At 45.7% G+C, this 24697-nt stretch overlaps 10 protein-coding genes across 10 annotated transcripts, besides 6 other annotated features; 3 read left to right on the top strand and 7 right to left on the bottom strand.

The window, feature by feature from the left end:
- Position 1: 1 nt before the first annotated feature.
- Positions 2-364: a mobile genetic element.
- Positions 271-972: a mobile genetic element.
- TSTA_073850 (uncharacterized protein) lies at positions 277-746 on the bottom strand (the record flags this gene model as incomplete). The annotated part of the gene is made up of 2 exons (XM_002341345.1): positions 277-519; positions 579-746. The coding sequence occupies 2 exons, from the start codon at positions 744-746 to the stop codon at positions 277-279; spliced, it is 411 nt and encodes a 136-aa protein (XP_002341386.1).
- Positions 973-1228: 256 nt separating the features above from the next.
- Positions 1229-2029: a mobile genetic element.
- Positions 2030-2486: 457 nt separating this feature from the next.
- TSTA_073840 (L-allo-threonine aldolase, putative) lies at positions 2487-3791 on the top strand (the record flags this gene model as incomplete). The annotated part of the gene is made up of 2 exons (XM_002341344.1): positions 2487-2527; positions 2573-3791. The coding sequence occupies 2 exons, from the start codon at positions 2487-2489 to the stop codon at positions 3789-3791; spliced, it is 1260 nt and encodes a 419-aa protein (XP_002341385.1).
- Positions 3792-4471: 680 nt separating this feature from the next.
- TSTA_073830 (alcohol dehydrogenase, putative) lies at positions 4472-5637 on the top strand (the record flags this gene model as incomplete). The annotated part of the gene is made up of 3 exons (XM_002341343.1): positions 4472-4598; positions 4657-4676; positions 4729-5637. The coding sequence occupies 3 exons, from the start codon at positions 4472-4474 to the stop codon at positions 5635-5637; spliced, it is 1056 nt and encodes a 351-aa protein (XP_002341384.1).
- A 76-nt stretch (positions 5638-5713) lies between these two features.
- Positions 5714-5740: a microsatellite.
- Positions 5741-6074: 334 nt separating this feature from the next.
- On the bottom strand, positions 6075-6998 carry TSTA_073820 (NAD dependent epimerase/dehydratase, putative; the record flags this gene model as incomplete). The annotated part of the gene is made up of 3 exons (XM_002341342.1): positions 6075-6227; positions 6303-6381; positions 6583-6998. 3 exons carry the CDS (start codon positions 6996-6998, stop codon positions 6075-6077), a joined length of 648 nt encoding a protein of 215 aa, XP_002341383.1.
- A 760-nt stretch (positions 6999-7758) lies between these two features.
- On the bottom strand, positions 7759-8656 carry TSTA_073810 (2-haloalkanoic acid dehalogenase, putative; the record flags this gene model as incomplete). Its single annotated transcript, XM_002341341.1, has 2 exons — positions 7759-7963; positions 8025-8656. 2 exons carry the CDS (start codon positions 8654-8656, stop codon positions 7831-7833), a joined length of 765 nt encoding a protein of 254 aa, XP_002341382.1. The 3' UTR covers positions 7759-7830.
- A 697-nt stretch (positions 8657-9353) lies between these two features.
- Positions 9354-9396: a microsatellite.
- Positions 9397-9457: 61 nt separating this feature from the next.
- TSTA_073800 (amino acid permease, putative) lies at positions 9458-11253 on the bottom strand (the record flags this gene model as incomplete). Its single annotated transcript, XM_002341340.1, has 3 exons — positions 9458-10233; positions 10310-10574; positions 10639-11253. The coding sequence occupies 3 exons, from the start codon at positions 11251-11253 to the stop codon at positions 9458-9460; spliced, it is 1656 nt and encodes a 551-aa protein (XP_002341381.1).
- A 773-nt stretch (positions 11254-12026) lies between these two features.
- On the bottom strand, positions 12027-16200 carry TSTA_073790 (FAD dependent oxidoreductase superfamily; the record flags this gene model as incomplete). The annotated part of the gene is made up of 5 exons (XM_002341339.1): positions 12027-13441; positions 13807-14275; positions 14340-14652; positions 14716-15133; positions 15186-16200. The coding sequence occupies 5 exons, from the start codon at positions 16198-16200 to the stop codon at positions 12027-12029; spliced, it is 3630 nt and encodes a 1209-aa protein (XP_002341380.1).
- A 926-nt stretch (positions 16201-17126) lies between these two features.
- Positions 17127-17849, top strand: TSTA_073780 (uncharacterized protein; the record flags this gene model as incomplete). The annotated part of the gene is made up of 2 exons (XM_002341338.1): positions 17127-17598; positions 17683-17849. The coding sequence occupies 2 exons, from the start codon at positions 17127-17129 to the stop codon at positions 17847-17849; spliced, it is 639 nt and encodes a 212-aa protein (XP_002341379.1).
- A 527-nt stretch (positions 17850-18376) lies between these two features.
- On the bottom strand, positions 18377-20551 carry TSTA_073770 (amino acid transporter, putative; the record flags this gene model as incomplete). The annotated part of the gene is made up of 6 exons (XM_002341337.1): positions 20159-20551; positions 20044-20083; positions 19485-19975; positions 18950-19413; positions 18603-18881; positions 18377-18541 (listed from the first exon to the last, which is right to left on the bottom strand). Exons 1-6 carry the CDS (start codon positions 20358-20360, stop codon positions 18377-18379), a joined length of 1641 nt encoding a protein of 546 aa, XP_002341378.1. The 5' UTR covers positions 20361-20551.
- Positions 20552-20670: 119 nt separating this feature from the next.
- Positions 20671-20696: a microsatellite.
- Positions 20697-20981: 285 nt separating this feature from the next.
- TSTA_073760 (uncharacterized protein) lies at positions 20982-22790 on the bottom strand (the record flags this gene model as incomplete). The annotated part of the gene is made up of 4 exons (XM_002341336.1): positions 20982-21489; positions 21553-22126; positions 22199-22488; positions 22544-22790. The coding sequence occupies 4 exons, from the start codon at positions 22788-22790 to the stop codon at positions 21221-21223; spliced, it is 1380 nt and encodes a 459-aa protein (XP_002341377.1). The 3' UTR covers positions 20982-21220.
- Between the last annotated feature and the right edge of the window lie 1907 nt (positions 22791-24697).

Below are 24697 nucleotides of genomic sequence, written 5' to 3'. Positions count from 1 at the left end.
GAAAGTCGATTTTATCGATATGATTGAATCCAAGCCTCATCCGCTGCGCAACAAGCTGTCCATAATGTCGCTTTAAAACAGCAAAACAGCCAACATCAAGAGGCTGTAAACGATGTGAGGAATGAGGAGGCATACAGACTGGAATAATATTATTCTCAGTGCATATCCGATCAAATTCAGGAGTTAAATGGCTTCCATGACCATCAAGAATCAACATCCGATATTTCCCCAATGTACGGCCATCGGTAAGAGGAATAAAATGAGTTTTAAGCCATTCTAATCCAATCTTATCTGTTGTCCATCCATTATCGCTAACATTGAGATCCTCAACCAGCCTAATCGAGTGTATTTCTTTGCCTTGAAAATGGCGTACGAAGGCAAGGCCCATTCAATCGAACCAACTGCTTCAATTGCAGTTACCCATCCTCGATTACCAGGCTGTAATAGCTTCGGCCGAGCATATCGATCACTTCCAGTGATAACCTTTGCAGTCACACAGAATCCCATAGCAAAGCCAGTCTCATCAAAATTGTAGATATCCTCCGGCAAGATTCCACATTCTAATATACCTTTCGTACGCGATCAAAATATTCTTGGATTATCTTCGGATCTTCGCATTTAGCACGCTCGTAGTTATATTTCCGTGAAAATTTTGATTCGATCTCTGGGCGACGTTGAATGAGATTATATACCCATTTCTCTCCAACCTGTTGGCTCGCGCGTTGTGAAAGAAGATAATCAGCCATCTCTCATACAAGAGTGTCGAGGAGGTAATCCACGTTTATCTAGATCGAGTATCCATTTGACAAACGATTCCTCCTCAAATTGAGTCAACTTATGACCGTTGGCGCGTGTTTCAGCTCGATATGCGATGCCATTTAGTCTGTTTTGAAGAGTTGACCGCGAGATATTATAGATCTCTGCTGCTTGTCATACACAACGTATTTTTCCATTTTTAAAATCGGAAATAGCTACAAGATTTGTCCCTCTTGTTCAGCTGAATTTTTTGAATTTCTATTGCGAATTGGTGACATATTGACGTGTTGAATTATGTAGAATCAATATAGAGCGCGTTTTTGAGAAGAAGTGGCCAACTCGCTTGCCGATTACGTTACGGTACTCCACGGGTCATCCAGACACCGCCCAAAATTCTCGCCTACTACATAGCGATTGCAAATTTGAACACACAACAATGGCCTCAAATCACCATAAAAATGCCCGGAAGCACGTTTTTCAAGAGTGAATGATTGAACAAGGAATATCTGACCTCAAAAACAGAAAAATAAAAGGACCAGCTGCAAATGTTTTTGGGGTACCAAAATATACATTGCATGGAAGACTTCATGGTGTTAAACCACAAGCTGTTGCTAATGCTATGAAGAAGAGACTGACCGACAATGAACAAAAGACACTTATAAAACGGATACTTTCTTTAGACAAGCGCGGATATCCCCCTCGGCCTGCAATGGTCACTGATTTCGCTAATCTTCTGCTTGTAAATCGAAATTCGAATCCGAGAAAGTAACGAGTTGCTGTAAACTGGGTTCACACATTCATTAATCGACATCCTGAGGTTAAAACTCGATATACTCGAAAATATCATCATCAACGAGCTTTATGCGAAGATCCCACGATACTGAGCGAGTGGTTAGAACGAGTTCGGGTTACAATTGCTGAATACGGAATTGTCCAAGATGATATCTATAATTTCGATGAAATAGGCTGTGCAGTGGTAGACTATAGCAACAGCTGAAGTTATTACTGGCGCTCAAACCACCGGGGATCCTAAACTTATTCAACCTAGCCAGCGAGAATAGGTCACTGGCATTGAAACAGCAGTCCGAACAACTGGTGAAGTCTTACCTCCTTATATCATCTTGAAGCACAACACAAGCAGAAGAGTTAGTTCGATGAGAATGCCAGAAAACCAGATTAGCGTATCAATTGCAGTCCTAATAGGCAGACTACAGATGAGATAGGACTTGACTGGCTTCAGAGCCTCTTTATCCCACAGACAATGGCACGAATGGTAGCCTTCTGTACAGGAAAGTGAGAGACTTCGCAGACGGCATCCAACATGTTGTGATTGTCATGTAATTGGTCATACACGTACTTCATGTCCTAATCGCAGGAACTGCTTTTAAAATATAAATTCCTTTTTGTGTGGCATTGGTAATCAAGCTTCAAATTAACTAGGTATCACGATATTTTAAATGAGAAGTTTCTTTTCCGTCCGTGTGTCAACGATATACAGCCAGGCAAAATAAAGTTGAGTTCATATCATGTTAACTGATGTTCCATACAATAACCAGACCGGGTTTGAACCGGTAGTGACCGGCAAGTCCGACGGCGTACTATGTAACTATGCTCATTATGGAACATCAACTCCGAGAACTCATCCCGGATTGATAACTAGAGCGGAGTAGGGGAGATACAGAACAAAGAGATGAAGATTAATTATCTATCCAATTCCGAATGGCTCAGGAATGGCTCTTCAGGGTCTTGGAACATATCTGTGTTTCGCTCCGTTTCCGTTCTCTGCTCCCCTTTTCTGATAACCAGCTTGACCCAGAAAGTTTGAAACCAACTACGATACAACTGATTATTCTTTCATCATGGGTAGCGTGGACATGTCCCTCATCAAAGATGAAAATGATCAAATGGCTGAGCAGATTAGAGTGTCGAGCGTCTGGTCTGGTCCTGGGCCTGCAGCTTATGACTTCCGGACAGACACCATCACGACACCAACTTTTTCCATGCTGCAAGCGATCGCGCAAACAACGTTGATGGATGATTGCTACCAAGAAGATCCAACAACGACGGAATTTGAGAAGTTCATGGCTGAGTTAACAGGCAAGGAGGACAGCCTCCTGGTCATGTCGGGAACGATGGGAAATCAGATCGCTCTCCGCTCGCTTTTGACGCAACCACCTCACGCAATTCTCTGCCATCATCGATCTCACATCCTCACTTCGGAGGCTGGTGGCTGCTCATCTTTATCTCAGGCGCACATGCAACCGTGTATTCCGGCCAAAGGACAGTACCTGACCTTAGAGGATATCAAGCAAACTGCAGTCATCAGTAACAATATACATGTCTCTCCGACCCGCGTCATCTCGCTGGAGAATACCCTGGGTGGTGTCATAACTCCGCTGGAGGAGATCTGCCGGATATCCGCGTTTGCTCGCTCCAACGGTATCAAGATGCACCTAGACGGTGCAAGACTTTGGGAGGTAGTAGCCGCTGGAGCTGGTTCCTTGACCGACTTTTTAGAATGCTTCGATACCGCGCAAATATGCTTCTCCAAGGGCCTGGCCGCTCCCATAGGGAGCATTATCGTTGGTCCGAAAGAGATACTCGATCACTGTAGATGGGTGAGGAAGAGCATCGGCGGAGGCATCCGACAAGCCGGGATCATTTGCGCGGCTGCCCGCGTTGCGGTGGAAGAGAATTTCGGCAAGGGCCCCAATGGCGAAGGCGGCCGGTTGCGAGAAACGCACAAGAAGGCCAAGACCATTGAGGATATGTGGCTCAGTCGCGGCGGCACGGTCAGTCGACCAGTTGAAACAAACATGGTCTGGTTAGATTTGTCGTATAGCGGTATCACAGCGGACGAGCTCATCCGTGTGGGCAAGGAGGAAGGAGTTAAATTGATGAGTGGAAGGATAGTCGTCCACTATCAAATTGCCAAGGGGGCTATAGTCAGGCTAGAAAAGGTTTTTGATCGCTTGCTGTCAGTCAAAGAGAAGAGGAACCGTATAGCTCAAGAGGCACAATTTGAATACAGGTAGAGAAAGGAGACAACCATGGCAATTATCAGGCGTTCTATATGCAATATGTATTGGTAAGGTGATTTTTTAGTATTACCTAGGTAAACGAACGGCATATGGGCAACGCTAAATCGGCTCAACATGCCACGACTCTATACTCAGTCCAGTTCAGCGATCGTGGTGCAATCTCTGTTGGGCCAAGAAGATGTACTCATTTTCACCCAGTAAGATTATTCGACTGGCGTAGACTCCAACAGATCGCCCACTGATCACTAGCATCTTCGCTTTAAAATCCGTTCGCATAAAGTACCTAAAGGAATTTCGTGAGGAAAGACAAATTTGTAGGCTATGGAAGAGGGATTTTGAAGTTGTACCTTCCACTTTATAACATTTGATCGTTGCAGGTGCTTATAAATCAAGCCTTTAGAGTCTATCCGATTTCTCTATCCTCTCCATAAAGACTGGGATCATTGTTCCACCGTGGAGAAATAACTCCCAGCCTTCGGAGACTATTTACAAATTACATAACTTGGCTCAGGTTCAGATTTCTGTGAACATATTTATTAATATTGGAAACATCTACAGTATCCTATTTGCTTCTTTTCCTTCTTGCCCTTTCCTGGATAGTATAGATCAAGATCAAAAGAGTGTACCACGAAGGCCCCCTTTATCAACCCTCAGTGCAGCAAACACATATAAGCATGTCTCAGGCAATCTCCCAAACTGTGAAACAATGGACAGTCATTGGCCAGGTTGGTTTAGATTCCCTAAAATTCAGTGAAGAGGAGCTCGTGTCCACACTGGGAGATAATCAAGTGCTCGTTAAAAGTAAGCATCATCGTATACAGAGCCTCAACTCTGGGGATGACACTAATCTGTCTCCTAGTCCAAGGAGCGTCTTTAAACGTGCGTATCACAGCAATGTCTGATCCAACCGATGACTAACGAACACCATCAGTTTCGCGATATTACCATCGCCCAAGGTAAATACCCCTGGTCCGTCAAACCGAATGTCATACCGGGTTCTGACGGAGCCGGCACCGTCCTGGCAACCGGGAAGCACGTCACCCGCTTCCAACCCGGCGATAAAGTAATCACAATGCTCATTCAGCAACATATAGCGGGCTCCATTACCCGTGAAACCATGAAGTATGGGATTGGTGCTTCAGTCGACGGAACCCTACGCTCGATCGGTGCCTTTGATGAACAAGGGCTCGTGCGGATGCCCGAAGGACTAAGCTTTGTAGAGGCGGCAACCTTGAGCTGCGCGGGACTCACTGCATGGAATGCCCTGTTCGGACTACCTGGGAAGTTACTGACGGCCGGACAGTGGGTTCTGACGCAGGGAACAGGTGGTGTGAGTATCTTTGCCGTACAGTTTGCAAAGGCAGTCGGTGCTAGAGTTATTGCCACCACTAGTTCCCCGGAGAAAGCGAAGTTACTGAAAAGGCTTGGGGCAGATCACATCATCAATTACCGGGAAGTGGTGGATTGGGGCACCAAGGCGCGAGAGTTGACCGGCGGGGATGGAGTGGACATGGTGGTGGAGGTTGCTGGACCCAGTACCATGCGACAGAGTGTTGAGAGTGTTAAACTGGATGGCTTAATCAGCGTGGTTGGCTTTGTTGGAGGTGAAGGGGATGGAATGCCGTCCCTGCTGGATACATGGATGAGACTCTTCACGGCAAGGGGACTGTGGGTTGGGAGTCGCACGCAGATGGAAGAGATGTGCAGGGCAATTGAGGCGAATTTGGATCAATTACGACCTGTGGTGGATCGTGTGTTTCCATTAGAACAGGCTAAGGAGGCCTATAGATATATGCTCATAGGGAACTATCAAGGCAAGATTGGAATTGAAATTGCTTGATACGTTGAATTCACAAAGAATCTATTTCTTTTCTTTCCCTCAGAATCCCTTCACAGTCTAGTCGTCGAAGTACGCGAAAAAAAAAAAACAAAAAAAAAAAAAAGAGACTTGAATTACTTGATTGAAGAACACAGTCTGTAATACAGTATAGGGTAGAAGGAAAAAGGGGCAACTGCTCAGTCCCATAATCTCCAGTGCGATGAGATATGCGACGTCGCAATCTTTCTTTCATCTGATTCAAATCATCCATTGACCTTAACACGGAAAGTTAAAGTTTGGGAAGAATATGCGCTTGCAGCCTTGACCTCTTCATATTCTGACAGCTTTGTACCTGAGAAGACTCTCCGCTGACGCCGCAATCGTTTGTTCGGTGGTATATAGGCTCACCCATTCAAGACTTCTTTGGCTTTGGTGTTGCTGAAGGCTGTCAGAATCCCCTAATTCGGGACAATAAGATGAGAAATCGGAAGGAAAATTACACCAATTCGAATAAGGACGTTTGGTAACGCAAGTGTTGGGACTTTGTAGGCCTCGGATCCTAGGTTCTTCTTCAATATTTTGGCGATATCTAGCATTGAGACGCGACTTCGCTAACGCATAGGAATCGTTGTTTGTTTGCGATTGAATGTGCCATAGCCATAGCATGCATATTAGCAGTCACGTACGGCGACAACACTGAAACCAATACGAGGGAGGCCCAAGATATTGCCGTCTAACAACTCTCCACAGCTCGTAAACTCGTACCTGTATGTGCATTCAGGGTTGGACCTAGTAACAGAACCGGGTTCATTGTGGTTAATTCAGGGTTGGTGTCCTCTATAAACACTCATGCTGCTTGCTTGGCTAATATTTTTGATTTAGGGTATACCACAATATCGCTAGAATCAGGATTGCCCCAATCCTGTTCAGTAAAGCTTTGCAATTCCGTAGTGCTATGTGGATGACCGGCTGAGCCCATTTGCTGCGGCACTACTTGTTAATACAACACGAATGACTGATCCTGCATCATCAGCATGACGAAGGACTCGAAATGTACCTTCACGAACAGGTCTAATCAATTCATCCTCGTGCTTCGGAAGACCACCTGGAAAAGGTGATGCGACATGTTGGACGTATTGCACATCTTTCATGGCATCAATCCAGCCGTCGTCGCTCAGAAGATTTGCCTCAACTACTTCTAGCGAAGATATCTGCTCCTTGCTAATTTCTGCTTCGTGCAGGCGTTTCTTGATCTCTTCGCCGTGTTGGAGCGAACGCACAGTAGTACGTACGCGATATCCCCGCCAGAAGAGAAAAGCAATCACACATGTTGCCAGAAAACCTGTCCCACCTGTTACAAGCACAAGAGGTTTTTCAAACATGATGTGTTGACAGATCCAGGATATTTGAACTAGGATAGCACACAATCACTGGTACAAGTAGGCAAGTCAACGTATCCAAGAGGATAAAGTAAATAGCCCAAACCAAAGATCCGAAAGAACAGCTTCTAGGAGAATAAGGTTGTCAATGCTTTGCAGGTAGGGCAGACTGTATACTCGGAGAGAAGGATGATTGTATTTGAAACGAGAAAATCATATACTTATCTAGCTGAATCAACTTGTACCTAGGTAACTAGTACAAGCTACTACTTCCATTATTAATCATGCTTGACGTCCATGCTGGGATTGGATTGCATAAATTTCCAACATACTAGTCGAAAAGGGTGCCCAACGTTCTCCACGTACAAACCGATACAAGTTTTTATGAAAAAGGAGAATTCTCATGTTCGGCTTAACTTGGGGCAGAGTATCCGTGGCTATAGCAACCGTGGACTTCGGAACTTGTGAATAGCTTCAAGTGCCGCTTGTCGAACTCGGTGAGGGCTCTAGCCCGACCACCTGGAATATGAGGTTAGTTTACAACGCCGGGCCGAGCAATATTAAAAAGTACAGTAATTCTTTGAGTTTCCTCAGGCTCAGGAAGAAGGATTCAACAAAGTATATGGATCTATGGCGGTATGCTAGAAGTTGATGCTTAGGTGGTTGCATATCCAAGTGTAGCAGAATATCCCTATAGCAGCTAGCAGCTTTTGAACATTTGGAAGTGTAACGGAGATCTTCTTGGATTCTACTACTTAGATAATTGGTTGTCATTGCTGTGCGATGGTCTTATAAATTATAATCCTGTCTGATTCTCCCCTATTCCAGTCACGACTCAAGTATGAGAAGATACAGCAATGATCTTGTCCGCCATTTTGGACAGACTATCAGCCATAGCATCCATCTTGGTATCGTATACCTCAATGCAGGACTCTTTCTCATAGATCGAACAGTAGGCGCCTCGGAAGCTGTACGGGACATGTAAAGTTAACTTCCATATATATCCTCTGTCACAAGAATGCAGCTTACCCGGCCTTGACAGCAGCGCTGACATCCCACATATGCGCTGCAGCGAACCATTTTTGATCCGTGGGAGCAAATTTCTCTAGCATGTGCTTATAAGAGCTCATGGATGGCTTAAAAAATTCTAGAGGATACGAATCCGGGGCTCCATGCTTGAGGAAATCGTGACATGAGACAAGATTTTCGGCGGGCATGTCAAAGCCCGCACGTTTGAAGTAGCCACCGACCCTTTGTGCATCACCCGTAGTCAAGCACCAGACAGTGAAGCCATTGTCTCTTAGCTTCTCAATCATCTCTTTGCAGTCCGGGCGCAGTTCTAATCTGGAATAACCAGCGTGACACATATCTCTTTCTTCATCGGTTGCGAACGATCTCGGGTTGTCGATGCCAGCCATATATAGAACGCGGTAGAAGAGTGCCTTGAACATTTCCGCATACGGCTTCTCTCGCTGGGACATGCGGAGCATCGTATGTTCTAGTTCGGCAGTTTGCATCCACGCAAATCCGAAGAATTTAGACGTCACATTATGTGCCAGAAGTCTCGGTCCAATGGCTTGTTCAATACTATCGAAAAAGGCATCAAATGACACGCAGGTGCCCACGACGTCGAAGACGATATGTTTCTTCGGGGAGGCCATGTTGCAGCACAAGCTATATTGAACGATAGACGAAAAAAGTTTGTGAAAAGTGAGAATACCTTTTCTTACAGATCAATTGTTGGAAACGCTAATCGACCTTATATGCGCGTGTATTGCTAGCCTTTAGTTTTTGAAGACTAGACCCCAACCTGAAGATACCCAAATTCCGAGAATACTATTCCAGTCAATAGACTCAGTTCTGCTCGATAGGTTTCATTGACCGGCAAGTCAATCCGGTGACAGATGTACGGCTCTAAAGCTAATGCCTTATCTGTCTTCTCAACTCCATAAGGACTCCGCAAAGTCGGAGTCCCCACTCAACTCCGTCAGAAAATTATTGCCTAATTAGGCAATAAATAGATAACGAGGATGTTCAAGTCTTTTCTAGCTTATACTTCTGGGTTATTATCAATCATGTTACAATCTCAAATGAGAGAGTGATTTGAGATGTCAGTCTCGTGGTATGCTTGTATTTTCACGCTAGTTGCCCGCGTACTGTAGTCATTTCTGAAGGACTTCTGGCATCTACCTTCTGAGGAATGTAATCTAGAAAGCGAACTGTATGCTCTAAAAATGACTTATACATCAAACTAAAGAACTAGTCGACAAAGTAACTAGAATTCCTATCCTATACTAATCGTGCAAGTTTCATATGCCGATTTCCTATCAGAAAAACATCTTAGAACCTGCAGGGCAAAAAAGAAGAAAAAAAGAAGGTAAGAAAAAAAGAAAGAAAGAAAAAGCCGGTACAAGGGAGAAGTAACCAGACTCAATAAACCAGCAGCGAAGCCTTGCCTACTGCTATTCCCACAAGATGTTGAGTTTGTTAAGTCCTTTCTTAGGCTTCGGCGGTGGCTCAATATTCCGATTGGCAACGTCAATGAAGGGCTGAATAGGGATATCTTCCAAAGCTACAATCTTTGTCTTGCAAATGTACTTGTATCCAAAATAAAGGATCAGAAAAAGAGGGATATTGATATAAGAGGAGACGAACGTCTCATTGTCCCAGTGCCCCTTAATAAAGGTCGAGTAGCCGCCTGTGATAAGGAGGATGGTGAGCAGAACCAGCGCAGCCCAACTGATATACGGCTGCATCGGAGCCGCCCACGGTAGAGACTTTCGGGAGATTCCCTGTTTCTTGCAACCGTAGTAGAAACGAAGGTACGTGACCAGAATAGTCAACCAGTTTGTCAGGGTGGTAATGGAGACAAGGTCTTGCAACCAGTCAAACACTGTGCTTGCGGTTGAGGACAGTGACATGTATCCCAGACACATGAACAAGCCGTAGAGGGAAATCGCGATCCAGGGGACTGAGAATTTGTTGAGCCGCGTGAAGAACTTTGGAGCTCGACCGTTCATTGCCAGGCCAACTAGTACCCTTGAACCTCCGAGTAAGTTGGAGTTTCCTGAGGACCAGGCCGAGGTGATAACGACAGCATTGATGATTGACGGGACTACCTTAATCCCTGCTCGAGTGGCTGCAATAACGAATGGTGATGTGGATGCTGTACCACTGGAATGATCGAGTCCGGGGTCATTAGACGGCACGACAAGGCCAACCATGAAGATTGAGATGACTAGATGAAAGATGTCAGATTCGCAGACAAGATAGGGTTTATTTTCTTTTGCATCTCTTTTTGGAAGGCAGCATACTGTAGAATAGAAAAATACGAATAAAGATACGCTTCGTCGCCTGGGGAATAGCCCGTCTCGGAGACCTAGTCTCTCCAGCTGCAACTGTAATTGTTTCAATCCCTGAAAAGGAGTAAATAGCATTGTTAAATGATGTCCAAACGCCCAAGAATCGCCCAAGAGAGCCATCAATCCCGAGGTACTGGACCAAAGGACCAGGATTGTGCCAATAACGGAATCCGATGGATTCATGATTAGGACCACCACCACAGGTAATAACAAGAGCCTGATACAGATTTGTCAGCAGACCTTGGAGTAACCAAGTTTCTATAGATTTGACTAGCACTTACCATGATGTTGATACCAAGGATCAGCAAGATCTTTAGCATGGAGAAGAAGAACTCGAGCTCTCCATAGACACGTACAAAAACCAAAGCAGTGCACAACATGAGCAGACCAAAGATGGTGATCCAAATTGCACTACTTAGATCCGACCAAAACTGCACCAACACAGATGCGGCCACAATCTCGGCGGGAATAGACACAAGGTAAGAATAAACCAGATTGTAGCCATTAGCAAAAGCTAACGCCGGATCGACAAAGAACTCGGAATAACGGACGATTCCACCATTTAGAGGAACAAGTGTACCCATTTCACCCACAGCTAGGGTGACGATACCAGCAACGCTGCCCATGACGAGGTATCCTAGGAACGCTCCCAACGGACCAGAGCGAGCAATTGCTCGACCTGAACCGAGGAAGAGACCCGTTCCAATCGTGCCAGCCAAGGCGATCATCTGAATGTGTCGCTGATGAAGGCCTTGTCTTAACGCCTTGACTTCTTCGAATTCTCCGGTACTTTTATCGGCCAGTTGGATAGGCGCCTCCATGTCCGGGGGAGTGGACTTTTCGTCTTTGGCCGATACGTCCATGGTTTTCGAGTTTTCGTTAGAAGGGGTGTCCATCGTGGACGTCTTGAAAGACTTAGAAGTTGACTCCGATAGAAGAACCTTGGAGGAATGTAAAGAAAAGAGATATTAGATATTGACCTTGGGAGGTAACACAAAGTATGGCAAGGCTCTCAAGGTGATTATGCTTCAGCTTATGGGCTTGCACACGCCGCTACTTTTGAGCTGTCCTTGCCGCGAATCTTGCCACACGGTGGTTATCTTCGCCTAAGCAATAGCCATGCAGATAAGCCATTGGTTAGCTAGGCTAGTGGTTATCAAAGCGAAGATGGCTTCAGATATGATCGAAGGCCCAAAGGAAAGACTGCGAGCAGTCTACAGAGAAAAGCAATAGTCAATATGATCAACTAACAGAAAAGAGAACAGGGGTGCGAGATAGGAGTTCCAAAGGGGAAAAATCTAGTCCGAAGTGGAATGCAACCGTTGTGCAGGAGTCCACTCCGTGAGATAAGGAGACCTTAGGGCAATTTAGTACACTTGAGAGCGGGCCTGGCCCAAAGTGGACTATACTGTGTTGAATCACTGTGAAGCCTTCTTTAGAGATATGTACAGAGTACATAGCGTGCTCCGATGCCTTCTGTTAAGTTTGTACAGGCTAGAAGTCTATCAGATTAAGCCGGAAGCATTTTCACATCTTGGGGTAACCGCCATTAATAACTACCTAATCTGAAGAAATTATTGAGATTGCATCCTAACCTTCTAGATCTTGGATGGTTTGATCTATTCCTCTAGTACAAAATTCCTGGTTGCGAGATTCAAGTATAACACGCTCATGAATCCCTAGCAAGTATATCTCCTCCTGCAGGACCGTTCTCGATCTTGTTGAGCCTCTCTAGGGTCGTTTGGAACAATCTCGGTACACCTGTATCTTTAAAATCGACACCATCTCTGATCATCTTAGCAATACCCAAAGCAGAAAGGTATACGACAGGCATCCCGTGTCCATTGAAGCCTGCAAGGACGTACTGGTCACTTTCACCTGGTAAAGCACCGACATGAGGAAGAGAATCCCAGCTATACCCCATAACCCCAGTCCATGATTTATCTACTTTAGCGCCAGTTTCTTCCCATCCATGAAAATTCCTCTGCATATAACCATCATAATAATCTTTCACTTCCTCGATGAGAGTTGAATCATCCACATTATCGTACCACTGCTCCAAGAAGGGGTAATATTTCAAATTGGCTCCCCCAACAACGATACTACCGTCAGCACGTGGAATGAGATATGATACTATCCCTTCCCGTTCACGCACAATATAGGAATTGTTGAGTAAAGGTGATCTTGTACCCTCCGGGACCGAAATATGAGTACACAATCCTTTGCAGGGTACAATGGCTTGACTATATTGCGGAAGAAGTCGCGAGACGTAGGCGTTATTTGCATAAACTACTTTTCGAGCAAACGTTGCGCCGCGTGGAGTGGTAATGATAAACCCACCGGAGGTTTGCCGTGTAACTGCCATCACTGGCGTATGAGTTTGAAGGTTGACTAAGCCAGTCTCGAGAATTAATTTGGTGAGATGCAGGATCAGCTTATACGGCCAGAGAGTAGCTGCCGTAAAGGAAGCGCAAGCTTTGGCTCCCTTGACTCCGGAGATGCCCTCTGCATCCTTTCCAAGCACGAAGAATACGTCTTTGATGTACTCCAGATTCCGGGATACCAGCATGTCATATTTTCCCATAGACTTCATAGCATCTCCTTCGTTACACCAAACATCGATGGACCTGGTAAGGGTAAAGTCGCAGTCGATTTTCTCTCTTTCGACCAAGGACTTGATAGCCTTTAGATGCGCGACTTCGAACTCCGTCACCTCGAGAGCGCTTTCGATACCAGCTCGGTCGATGAATTTCGGCATGGGACTATACATGTCGGGTCGCAGGTGGCCGCCATTACGTCCTGTCGCACCCGAACATACGCCACGGGCCTCTAAGATTGTGACTGACAACTTGCTGTCACCGGCCTCTTCTTTGACTAGATGGTAAGCTGTGCTGATTCCAGCGTAACCAGCTCCTATTATGACCACATCGCTAGAGGCCGGAAGTTCTTCTGTTGTCCGGTGATCATGTAGCTCATGGATATCTCTATGCCAAAATGGCACAGTTGAGTCTTCAACTGGAAGGCAACGAGCAGTAGATGGTAGAGACTTGACAGGGAAAGCGCGATCCATTGCTGTCGTTAGGGCTATTTAACTGCAGTAATTATGGAAGGGTTGAATGATATTCTTTGAGCACCATAATGTGCGAATGATGTGCGCAATAAAAGAGATATTCCGTGTTCGTTTGCTTGACCTCTGGCAACTTGGAGATAATGTAGAGTAGTCAATGTATAACCAAAAGACACCAGTACACACATACCGGTTGAACTCCGGGGTCCACTCCGACACTCCGAGGGATCGTCAGTCGCGGATTTCATTCTTATTATTGTGAGGATAAATGGGCCTATTGTGGGGAAGCTGATATGTGGTGTAGTCTCCGTACGATATGCTTGAGTTAGTGACTTCAACATCGACCCCGTGAAAATGGGTTAGTGTAAAAAAAGTTGGTTACTCTGTTCGAGCCAACCTCCCTGTGTCCAATCAACAGTGTTCAGCCAATCCATGTCGTCGATTGTGGCCTGTGCAGGATCGAGATCCTGCTCGCTGGTGGTATAAATATTTCCTCGCGATTGCTGGTCTTGTAACCCATACTGTCTTCGAGTCTGATGTTCATTCAATCTTGGGCGGGCTTGAGCATCCTGCAATGGGCCCAGAGAGTCGAACACAGTATCAATAATCCTCTGGAGAACTTTCTTAAACTTTCTACTGAGCTGGGCATTGTTATTTGTAGGCCGTATCCAGTCAAGTACGGCTCCGAACATGGTTAGATTTTGGACGACCTCGGACCGGGAAACCTGAACAAGCGAGTGGACAGCTGCTGTCATCGAAGAATCTGTTGCTGGTGAAGGCGGTGCAAGGTTGCACGCTCGGAGAAGTTCAATACAGAGAATTCCCGCACAGGGCATTCCGTATGATACAGTCTATACAAACATCAGCAAATGTTGCATCCATAAAATCACCGGAATAGTCATTCCTCGAACATACAATCCAGTTAAAAGCATAACTAAGCTCTTGTAATTGATCGCGATTCTGCCAAAGGGATACGATGATAGATATCGTCTCCTGAGCGACATCAAACAATTCCTGGCCGCTGTTGAATTGCCGCGAGACCAGAAGACGCTGTAGAAGGAAGTGGCATTGCAATACATCGAGCTGTATACGGGTAATGATGTACATCTCGTGAGCGCTTCGCGAATGTAAACCTAAGGTTGGCTCCAACGGCCATTCTGAGTTACGGTGATACTGGATGTGTGAAGGATAGGAAGCAACTATCTGCCTCAATTGGATAATAAGACTCCTGCAAAAGTCATCAGAGTCAGAGAGAAGTAAACACCCATTTCTGGAAGAAAGACCGACTCACTCCACTTCTAATTTCGTGAACGGCATATCCACCACGCTCAGTGAGAGTTCCAATATTCCCTCTCTGATGGGACTGAGCATCGAAAGTGCTCTAAGCCATGTTGTCGTATAGATTCGGCCATCTGTGTTCCAGCCATTCGAGTCAAGCCTCGCCAAGGCAGCTGCCAGTTTTTCTCTTCCTCCATAGAGATCCTCCTCGCAAAGATCGAGCGGAAGTGGATATTGACAGTAACGACGACTCAGCATAGGTGGACGCGCATTGAACAAACTCTCACATTTGTCTAGGTAGTACATGGACGACGCGATACATGCTCGGTATTGGGAAAATGGCGTGACCTTGTCAAGGGATGGCAGGCGATGTAGCCCTGCTGTTATGAAAGCACTTCCCACGGTGCCAAAGTCAACTCGGATACGATCACCTATTGGCGAAATGAGATTCATAACACGTTCAAAGCCGAAGTTGTGACTTACTCTCGTCATTAATAATCAAACTTTGCAATTTGCTACTGTTCTTCATGCAAATGACCATGATATCACTGACTTCAAAACGATATTCGCAAAGTCTCACACAGGCATTGGCACATTCTCTCATCTTGTCTGCGGCAGCGTTGCAATTTCGCGTCTGTTGCTCTGGTAATTTAAAAACTGAGTCCCATTCCGGTTTGTGTTTGAAAGCAATACCAGCCCAGCTAAACAGGATTCCGATCATTTCCCACCGCAGGTAGGTGCCGGAAAACCAGTTCACCCAACCTGCGCGGTCAAAACTGGCATCAGAATTCTCGCTGGATATTGGATGAAGCTTTTTGTCATTAAGAAAAAGATCATTTGCCATTTTTGACACTGACTCCCGTGTTCGATGCACGCCCAGACAATTTCTGTACTCTCTCCACACCTGCTCTAGACATTGCTGGATCATAGTTGGGGACAACCAAATATCGTAAATATGATGGAGACCCGTCATCAACATGTCACAAGTACGAGCTGTGGGAAAGGTCATGAGGGTGTTGATGGCCAGTTCCATGCGAGATCCGGCCGTCATATCAGGCTCTCGACCTGTCTCACAGTTTGAATTCGTCACATTTCTGATTACTGGGATAAAACTCTCCTGGTTCTCGAAGAAGACTGCGGAGAATCGAGTCGTCTGGTGTCGATCAACTTCCTTCTGAAATAGTGGGTTCCGCTCGACTACATCGTAGCTAGCTGAAAGCTCCAAGCTTTCCGGATCTGCAACAGAGGGCAATGAGGACTCTGTTCCGAAAGAACGGGCCGTGATGGTAGTACGCGGGGTCACGAAGCGTACGGGATTGTGATTCGTGGATGAAGACTTGTGCTTGGTCATAGGAGCAGGATGGTAGACACAATTCAGATTGCGCAGGACACAGCGCGAACAATTGGGGCTTTTGTGGTCACAGCGAATCTTGGACTTGCGACATGGCTCGCAGGCCTGTGGTTGACCGTTTTGGCGTCTTCTTGTTTCCGTAGACATTGCGCTTCCAAGGGCATTTTCTACTGATCGATACAAGAGCCTCTTACTTAGGTAGGATCAACGGAAAAGCCATGGTAATTTCTCGTTGCTGTTTTATGTTGAATGGAAAAGTACCTGAAATGTATGCAGTGATGAAAGCGTAAATCAACAAGCTCAGGAAGAGATAAGACCTATCTACACTCTCATTGGCGATCGGAACTTTTACAGATTAACATCAGTTTTGACCAATCAAATACTAAGATCTATTCCCCTTCACCATCATAGCAGCTGGACTTAGGGTTAACTATAACCATACTCGACCCTGCTCGAATTTGGTGTATTCAGATGAAACTAGCTCGAGTATGTGCTCTGAACTCCAGTTCACAGCTTCACAATAATCTAACTATACGCTAGCTATATATGGATGGCGTGGATGGATAAGCTACAGCTGTCATATGGTTGGAAGCTATTGTGCCCTAAGCACCATTTCGGGGATTAGGGCTAAATTCTTTCACTGGATGATTTCTCAGTACACTTCGTTTTCTCTTATTGCTTGGGAAAGAAATGAGAGAGGATCACTTTTAAATGCAGAGTCACCTTAGCCCAAAGAGCTGTAGTACCTTAGATTGATAACCGGAGTGTATGGTGGGCAAAGAGTAGGTAGTAGTAACCGCCGGATGCTGCCACTTGACGCCGGAAGTACTTCCGGCTTTTCATGAGGAGCATTCTCCTCATTTTTCACAGGTTGAGCGCTGACACGTCCCAAAGCTCTAATTCACGTAAAATCATCCACGATTTTTTTTTTCCGCTTTGTTCCTTTTTCCCATATCAATCTTGGATCAGGTGTAAACAGTCCACTCGAATTCCCGCTTGCTACGTAATAAGTAACCCTAAACAACCCTTTTCAAGTCCTACCTGCTGGTTAGGCCAGTCGCACGTCAACTACCATGGCCGCCAAAAAACACGTCGTTTTCGACGTTGTAGGCACCTGTGTCTCGTTCGACGCCTATTCTGGCCGTATCGACAGCGTTATTGGCGAAAGGCTTCGCAGCCACTGCATCAACACCAAGCACTTTGGGTTCAGTTGGCAGACAGCGGCCGAATTGGAGTATACATTCTTGTCCGTTGCAGAAAGCTATCGACCTTATAAGGAGGTACTAAAGGCTACTTTTTATCGTACGCTTTGGATGGCAGGTATCGAGGATCCGCGGTCTTTTGCGTCCGACGCCGAGAGAGACCAGTGCATTGAGGGCTACTCCCTTCTCCGGTTAAGGCAGGGTACCCAGGAGTGCTTTGATACCCTAAAACGCGCGGGATTCACCGTCTGGTGCTTAACCACCGGAGATACCCAACGAGTTCGGGGATATTTCGAGAGGGCGGGTGTCCATCTGCCATTAGAGAACTTTATCAGCTGTGACGGTACGGGAGTTGCGAAGCCAGCACCTCGAGCATATCGACTTGCACTGGATCAATTTGGAGCTGATGATGACAAATGGTTCGCAGCTGCACACATGTGGGATGCATCTGCAGCGGCTAAAGCAGGATTTCGTGCGGCATACTGTACTGTCTATGAGAAAGAACCTTGTTTTGAGATATTCGACACCAAGGTAGAAGTTATCGCGGATTCTCTGCCTGCAGTGGCTGAGAAGATCGTCGCAACTTACTCTTGATGGTGCTTCTCATCATAATTGTCAGAGAATCTTTCGAGGATTGTCTTGTACCATTATTGAATATCTCCAGGGACGCTTTTTTATCGAACCTTGAATCGTATTGGTCTCTTGACATAGCAATTACAAATGTTCTCGACACACTTGCAAGCTCGTAAACAATATAAAATTTAAGGCTAAAGTAATCAATCTAATGCGAGTTTCAAAAGCTATACTAGTAAAACTCTACGTACTTAGAATAAATTTGCATGATAGCATTCGCACTATAAGCTTGAATAATAGAATCTTAAGCATACATCTCCCAATTCTCGGCGACTCAGAATTACTTAGGGGAAATTTATATGCGTAATGGGCGTAGGCTTGTTTTCCTGACTTAAGGACTCTTCTCCTTCGAAGATCCGGGTCTCATATCCAAAGCTGTGAAGTTGTAAGTAAATTTGCTCTAAAATAAGCTATCCATAACGCTGCTCTCTCAAAAAACATAAACGAAACCTTCCTCGCCAAGTGCCCGAACGACTCATCACAGGGAGCTATACTATGATCGTCCGAAGTGCCCAAATACGTTCAACAATGGTCGGCTTAGGGCTTGGATTCTCACGCTCTTCTTCTTGCTCGTCCCTGTCAATAGCATCGAAGTACACTGCTGGGCTAAAGTCCATCTCTTTCGGTGCTACAATCTTGGTTTTGAACCAAAACTGAAAGTAACCCTAAGTTATTCCACATTCATAACGAGGAAAAGCCCGGAAATAGACATACCTTGTACAAGAAGTAATCCAAAATGAATAGTGGCACAGTAATGTACGCCGAGAAAAAATTCTTTGCACTGGGATGGCCAGTAAATGGGAAGATAGCGAAGTATAGCTGCGCTCCCAAGAAGCATATGATGAGGAGAACTCCGAAGTATTGTACATATGGCGCTCCTCGGCATCGGAATGGAAGGCTTTTGTGATCAATATTCTGGGCTTTGAGGCCTTCACGGAACCGGATATGAGACACATAGATGAGCAACCAGTTGCAAAAGGTGGCAACGCCTACCTATAAGAGGTGGTTAGTTTTCTCGATCTGATAGGATCACGGATGCAACCACGAATAGTTTGCCTTACCAGACTTGAGAACCAAGTGTACACCTGCTTCGATGTGCTGTCGAGATTCAGATAGGTCAAGCCACCTCCCAAAATGCCACTGCAAAGAAGGGACACCCAAGGCCGACCTGCAGCATCTTTGGCTCCAAATGCATGATGAATTATACTTAGATCAGACATATGGGTCAAGCAGCGGCTAGCCACGTAGAAAGATGTGATAGATGCCGAAAGAACTGTAATTAAAATCATTGCATTTATGAGGTCGGCAAAAGCTGGAGCTCCCCCTTCTCGAATGGCGATGATGAACGGGCTTGCAAGTGTGCCTTTGTTGGCCAGATTCGGGCTGTTGTAGGGGACACACATTCCAACCAACCAAATGTTCACCCAATAGAACATGAACATGCGCCAGAATAGAGGGTTGACCGACCGCTTTACAGTTCTCCGGGGGTCCTTCATCTCACCAGCAGTCACGGCTACCCAGCCAGCTATCATTTCAAACGTCAGAATATACATTTCCTCGACGGATCATGCAGAAGGTATAGTAGGCTTATCTTACCCGAAGGACAGCTAAATGCCGCTTGGAGCATCGCCTTGCAAATCCCTTTGAAGCCGTTGTTGAAGCCACCAGGAGTCTTCCAGTAATGGAATACGAGTGCCCCATGAGTTGCCGGTAACGCCCCTGATGCCATCAAGAATAAGAAAATCATGGTGGATATGATGGAAAATATCTTTATAGAAGTCATGAAGATCTCAACGTAGCCATATTTGCGGACAGCAAAGAGATTGGGAATAGCTGACACTGCCACAAAAATAGAGATATAACCAACCATGGGAAAATGTGTCGTGCTCTTCCAATACTGAAGAACATTAATGCAGGCGATAATTTCGGATGGGATTGTCATAACCCAGCCAAACCAAAGGTTCATTCCCATGGCGAATGCGGCAGCTTTGTCGACATATTCCATACATTGGCGAATATAACCACCATGTATGGGCTTATAGCATGTCATCTCTCCGATCGACAAAAATTCTATATAGATGGCGATCCTGTATAAGAAAGCAGTCAGTGATACGACGCCAAACAGGCAAGGTATTATCAAATGGGACATGCTCACACAACCAAGCCGTAGGCGATAATACAGCCAGCAGGACCAGCTTTGTCATATCGTTAGCAACTTGTACCTAACTCAATTATGCAACCTCGGAAATTATATCCTTCATAGTACTCACCACTTTCCAAAGCAGTACCAGTTCCAATCCAGAGACCAAGGCCGATACCACCCCCAAGGGACAACATGACGACCGCACGAGACGAGAGCCCCCGTTTCCATCCCTCATCTTCCCAGATGCGGGTTTCAATAACACCTCCTTCAGTTCTAGAGGCTTCTTGGTCCAGAGTAACTGTTAGTTCACACTTTTTTGGGTCCGCCATTACCGGTCGTTGAACGTTCAGCTCGTTATAGTAAGTTAAGGAGATCAAGGCAAGTGGAGAGTTACATGAGAGCCAGTCCTCAGCGAACGTGGATAACGGTAGGGAATAGTATATTTTATCTTGTGCAAAGGCAGGTCGAGGCAACCCTGAGATACAGTCCAGTATTCTGATAGAAGAGCCTTATCTGTATCAGAGGCTTAAGAGGGTTATTTTCGGCAAAGTGGTGAGCAATTCATTGTACATCGACCGGAACCTACCCGGGAGAGAAAGAAAGCCGCTCAAGTATCCCGGCGGTCACTCCACTTGATCATTTTTTTTTTTTTTTTTTTTTTTTTTCGATCAGGTAACCTCTATACATAGATTCTTTAGTTTGGTTATTCGCTACAGAACTTTCATCCACCGTATAGCCTTCAGCATCGTCACGCCGGCCTCTCCCTAACTCCTGCTGTTGGAACGCCTCAGGTAGGCAAAATGTGTAGGTACCTAGGTATATACCCGGAGAGACATTTGCCTGCTTGTGTGATTTATTTTAGGGGGGCCCATAGGATTGCTAGAAAGGCGTAAGTACTACGAAATGCACCGCGATTTAATGATACTGTTCGAGAAAGTATATCCATGGATCCTCAAACGCCAGGAGATCTGATGCATGAGAACAGATTAAGGGGGCTGTGCTCGCCAACACGTATATCTTTCCTAACCATGCTTTTTCTCCCCTTATTCTACTTATGTTTGTATGCTGGCCTATTGTTCGCTTTGCCTCACCACCCGTAGACTCATAGAACCATGAAAAAGGATAGGTTATATATCGTAGGCACCATTACCGCCGCCAGCTGCACAAACAGGGGTGGATAGTGGGAGGGCTATAATCTGGGTCGTGGTTTCCCTGCAGCATATGGCGCATCCAAGATTCTATTCTCCTTGCTATCCAATCTTTCCTGTGTCGTCTTGAATAGCCTTGGTACGCCAGTATCTTCAAACTCCACACCCCGTACGATCATATTTGCGATTCCCTTTGCCGACAGGAAAACCTGGGGCATACCATGCCCGTTGAAGCCAGCTAAAATGAATTGCCCCTGCTTTTGGGGCACTTGGCCCACATGTGGCAAGGAATCCGTAGTGTAGCCCATGACTTTTAAAGATGTCAGCCTCAGTGGATATTTTCAACAACCACACAGGGTGCTTCAGGACTTACTTCCTGTCCAGACGCGATCTGTGTACGCTCCAGTACTTTCCCAACCGTGGAAATGACGTTGCATATAATTATCGAAATAATGAGAAGCGGCTTCAATCATCTTACTATCGTCCGTGTTGCCGTACCAGCTTTCCAGGTCATGGAAAAACGTCGGCCTAGCACCACCAACAATAATACTGCCATCAGGGCGCGGAATCAAGTAATCATATTGCCAACTATTGAATCGAATCAAGTACGAAGCTTGTAGAGGTTGCTTTGGTGGACTTGGTACGACAATCCGACTGCATATGCCCCGGGATGGAATGATTTTGCCGTGATATTCAGGAGCAATGCTAGACGTATAAGCATTGGTTGCGAAAACGACATATTTCGTTTTGATAGAACCACGAGGGGTCTCAACGGTCCAATGACCGTCCGCATCGCGAACCTTTGACACATTTAAGACAGGAGTATGTGTTTGTAAGTTGACGCCTTTCGCGATGGCACGTCTCAGGAGTTCCGTGATCAACTTGTACGGCCAGAGGCGTCCGGTTTGGTATGTAAAGGCTCCTTTGGCTCCTTTGACTCCGGAAAACTAGAATGAGAATTTGTCAGGGGTGGTAAAAAGCCAGGACCGGCCACTGTAAACTTAAAACTTCGAACTTACTGTTTCTGCCTCCCTTCCAGAGACGTACTCGGCGCCTTTGGTCGCCTCCGACCCACCGGCAATGAGTTCGTTATATCCAGCGAGCAGTTTTGCATTATGGCTCTCGTCCAGCTGTGCGTCGATGGCCTTGGATATCTCAAGGTCACATGAGATCTCTTCTTGGTCTATCAGTGATTTGATAGCCGACACATGTTTCGCCTCAAAAGCAGCGACTTCAGCAGCAGCTTCAACTCCAAAACGAGCGGCGAGTGTACCGATAGAACTATACAAGTCAGGTTTCATATGACCACCTGAAATTACATAATTAGTCAAGGCTCAAATCGACAGGGAAATAATTGTGCAGACCATTGCGTCCTGTGGCACCGGAGCAAGCCTGACGGGCTTCCAATATCACGATAGATGGCTTCGGTGATGAGTCACATTGATCCAGTATATGATATGTGGTGGATGCACCAGCGTAGCCCGCCCCAATCACCACTATGTCACTGTGATCCGGGAGATCTTGAGTAGAGCGGTGGTTATCCAAGCTGCTAGGTTCAGTACGCCAAAAGGACGTGAGGCCGTTGGCCACAGGAAAGGGTTTCGAGGCCATCTTGGCTATTCCAGATTGCACAACACTGCGCCAGTTGATAAATTTGAGATCAAATTACCGGCATGCCTCCATTCCCGTCCATATATATGCCGTCGGGCTTTGCTCACCTGGGCAATAAAACGATAAAACCGGGCCAACGTTGCGGATCATCCGATGGTCACGTGGGCGAACTGAAACCTGTACCCGTCCACACAGTGAAGATAATGTCTTCCGACTGAGTCCCAGGAGGGGTAGAATGGTGATTAGATACTACCCAAATAGCCATAAATACAGTGACCGGGACGTTCCGGGCGGTCTGTCTGGTGGGCAGGTACTCTTTAGCTTATCTTTGCTAGGGTCAGATGCTTATCTAAACCCCAGTTTTTAGTGGGGGCTTACGGGCCTTTAGGGGGGGTTTGGAAGCCTAGCGCGGAAGCTAGTGCCAGGTTAGCCCCGCCAGAATCATCGGACTCTTCGCCGGTCTGCAGCTCTGAGATAAGGGTTGACCACCCTAAGGGAGTGAGACCAATTCAGCGCTCACTACCTACAAATTGATAGCGAGTCTTGCAGAAGCTTAGTTAATTTACGGATCCGGATACATGGTTCTACAATCTGTTTCAATTTTAGAAATCGGCTGTATGATGTATCAACAAATTGCTGCACGGGGAATCACTGATATGATTATGATCCATGGGTTATATGTAAGCCATCCTAACTGTGGGAATGGTCGCTCTGGGATATATCAAAGCTTTTATTATAGGAAATTTGACTCACTTAAAAGATTTCTTGCTAAGAATTCTTTTTGAAACTACGTAGCTATATCCTTAGGGCTCGTCGTGATTATAACCCCGGATGCTTCCCTAGTTAGCCCTAAGTCTTCCTAACTGTCACTCAAACACTCACCTTGCAGAGGAAAACTCAGGAGGACAGAAACTGGACACTACCATTTGTGTTTCACTTTTCAACCTGCTATAAGTTCTGCTCATTAGAAGCGATCGCATCGGTCTCACCTTAGTTCTTTATCTCAGGGACATATCGGTAGAGAATGAAGAACTTCGCTAAGCCAGCCGAGAAATATTGCAATTCCTCATCATCAATCTTAGTTGAGTAGCCATTTCATATTGGTGCCTCGGCCTTGGTATTGCGTCTTCCTGTAAAGATTCGAGTAATGGAACACAGCGTCCTTATTAAAGTCGTTGAAACTTGCCATGTTCGCAGTTGGTGATCACTTATTATCTGAGACTTCATTTACAATGTCCGCAACTGCAAATCTGCAATTGCCTAGGTACTGAAATGGTGTAGTTGCTTTCTCGATTGCCGCAGGGCATCCTTCTCATCTGTACTCGATTCTATCCCTCTTCGCAACGATCACCCACGCCGCGACAAGTTTCCTAGGCGGGCTGTATACCTTGGATACTCCATTATGATGCGGTCGTTTGCGTGCTCTCTGATAATGTAGAACTTACCACTGTTTTTCTAGCTCTTACCCCGCATAGATAGTTGGGTTCTCTCGCTGAATCATTGGTCTGATATGAGTTTAAAGTGATGAACAGTGGGTAATAAACTCGATATTAGCGTGTAAGATGGTCGTATTTGAAGTTTAGATCGTATTTTCAAACACTGAGAGACTTAAAAAGTCTCAATAAGAGCTAAATAAGCGAATCAAAGAACTGCACACTGTACTTAGCTGTTTTTGATTATGATTCATATTTCTAGTCTATATTTGCGTCCCTTTTAACTCTATCTCCGCACCTGACTGAATATATTTCTCTGTTATCTCTCTCCACTCAGAGATATGCACAGTTTACCTACATATCCTTATCTTTGGCATCTTTTTTAGAGGGTCGCACGAGGCTTTATATCCTTGTGACACGCTCTACGTCTGATTCTCGCCCTTCATCCACAATTCCCCCAGGAAGTTAAAACAA

The sequence above is a fragment of the Talaromyces stipitatus genome, genomic scaffold (assembly GCF_000003125.1).
Source record: "Talaromyces stipitatus ATCC 10500 scf_1105507295523 genomic scaffold, whole genome shotgun sequence".
NCBI lineage: Eukaryota > Fungi > Ascomycota > Eurotiomycetes > Eurotiales > Trichocomaceae > Talaromyces > Talaromyces stipitatus.
This window is presented reverse-complemented; position numbering and strand designations above follow the sequence as displayed.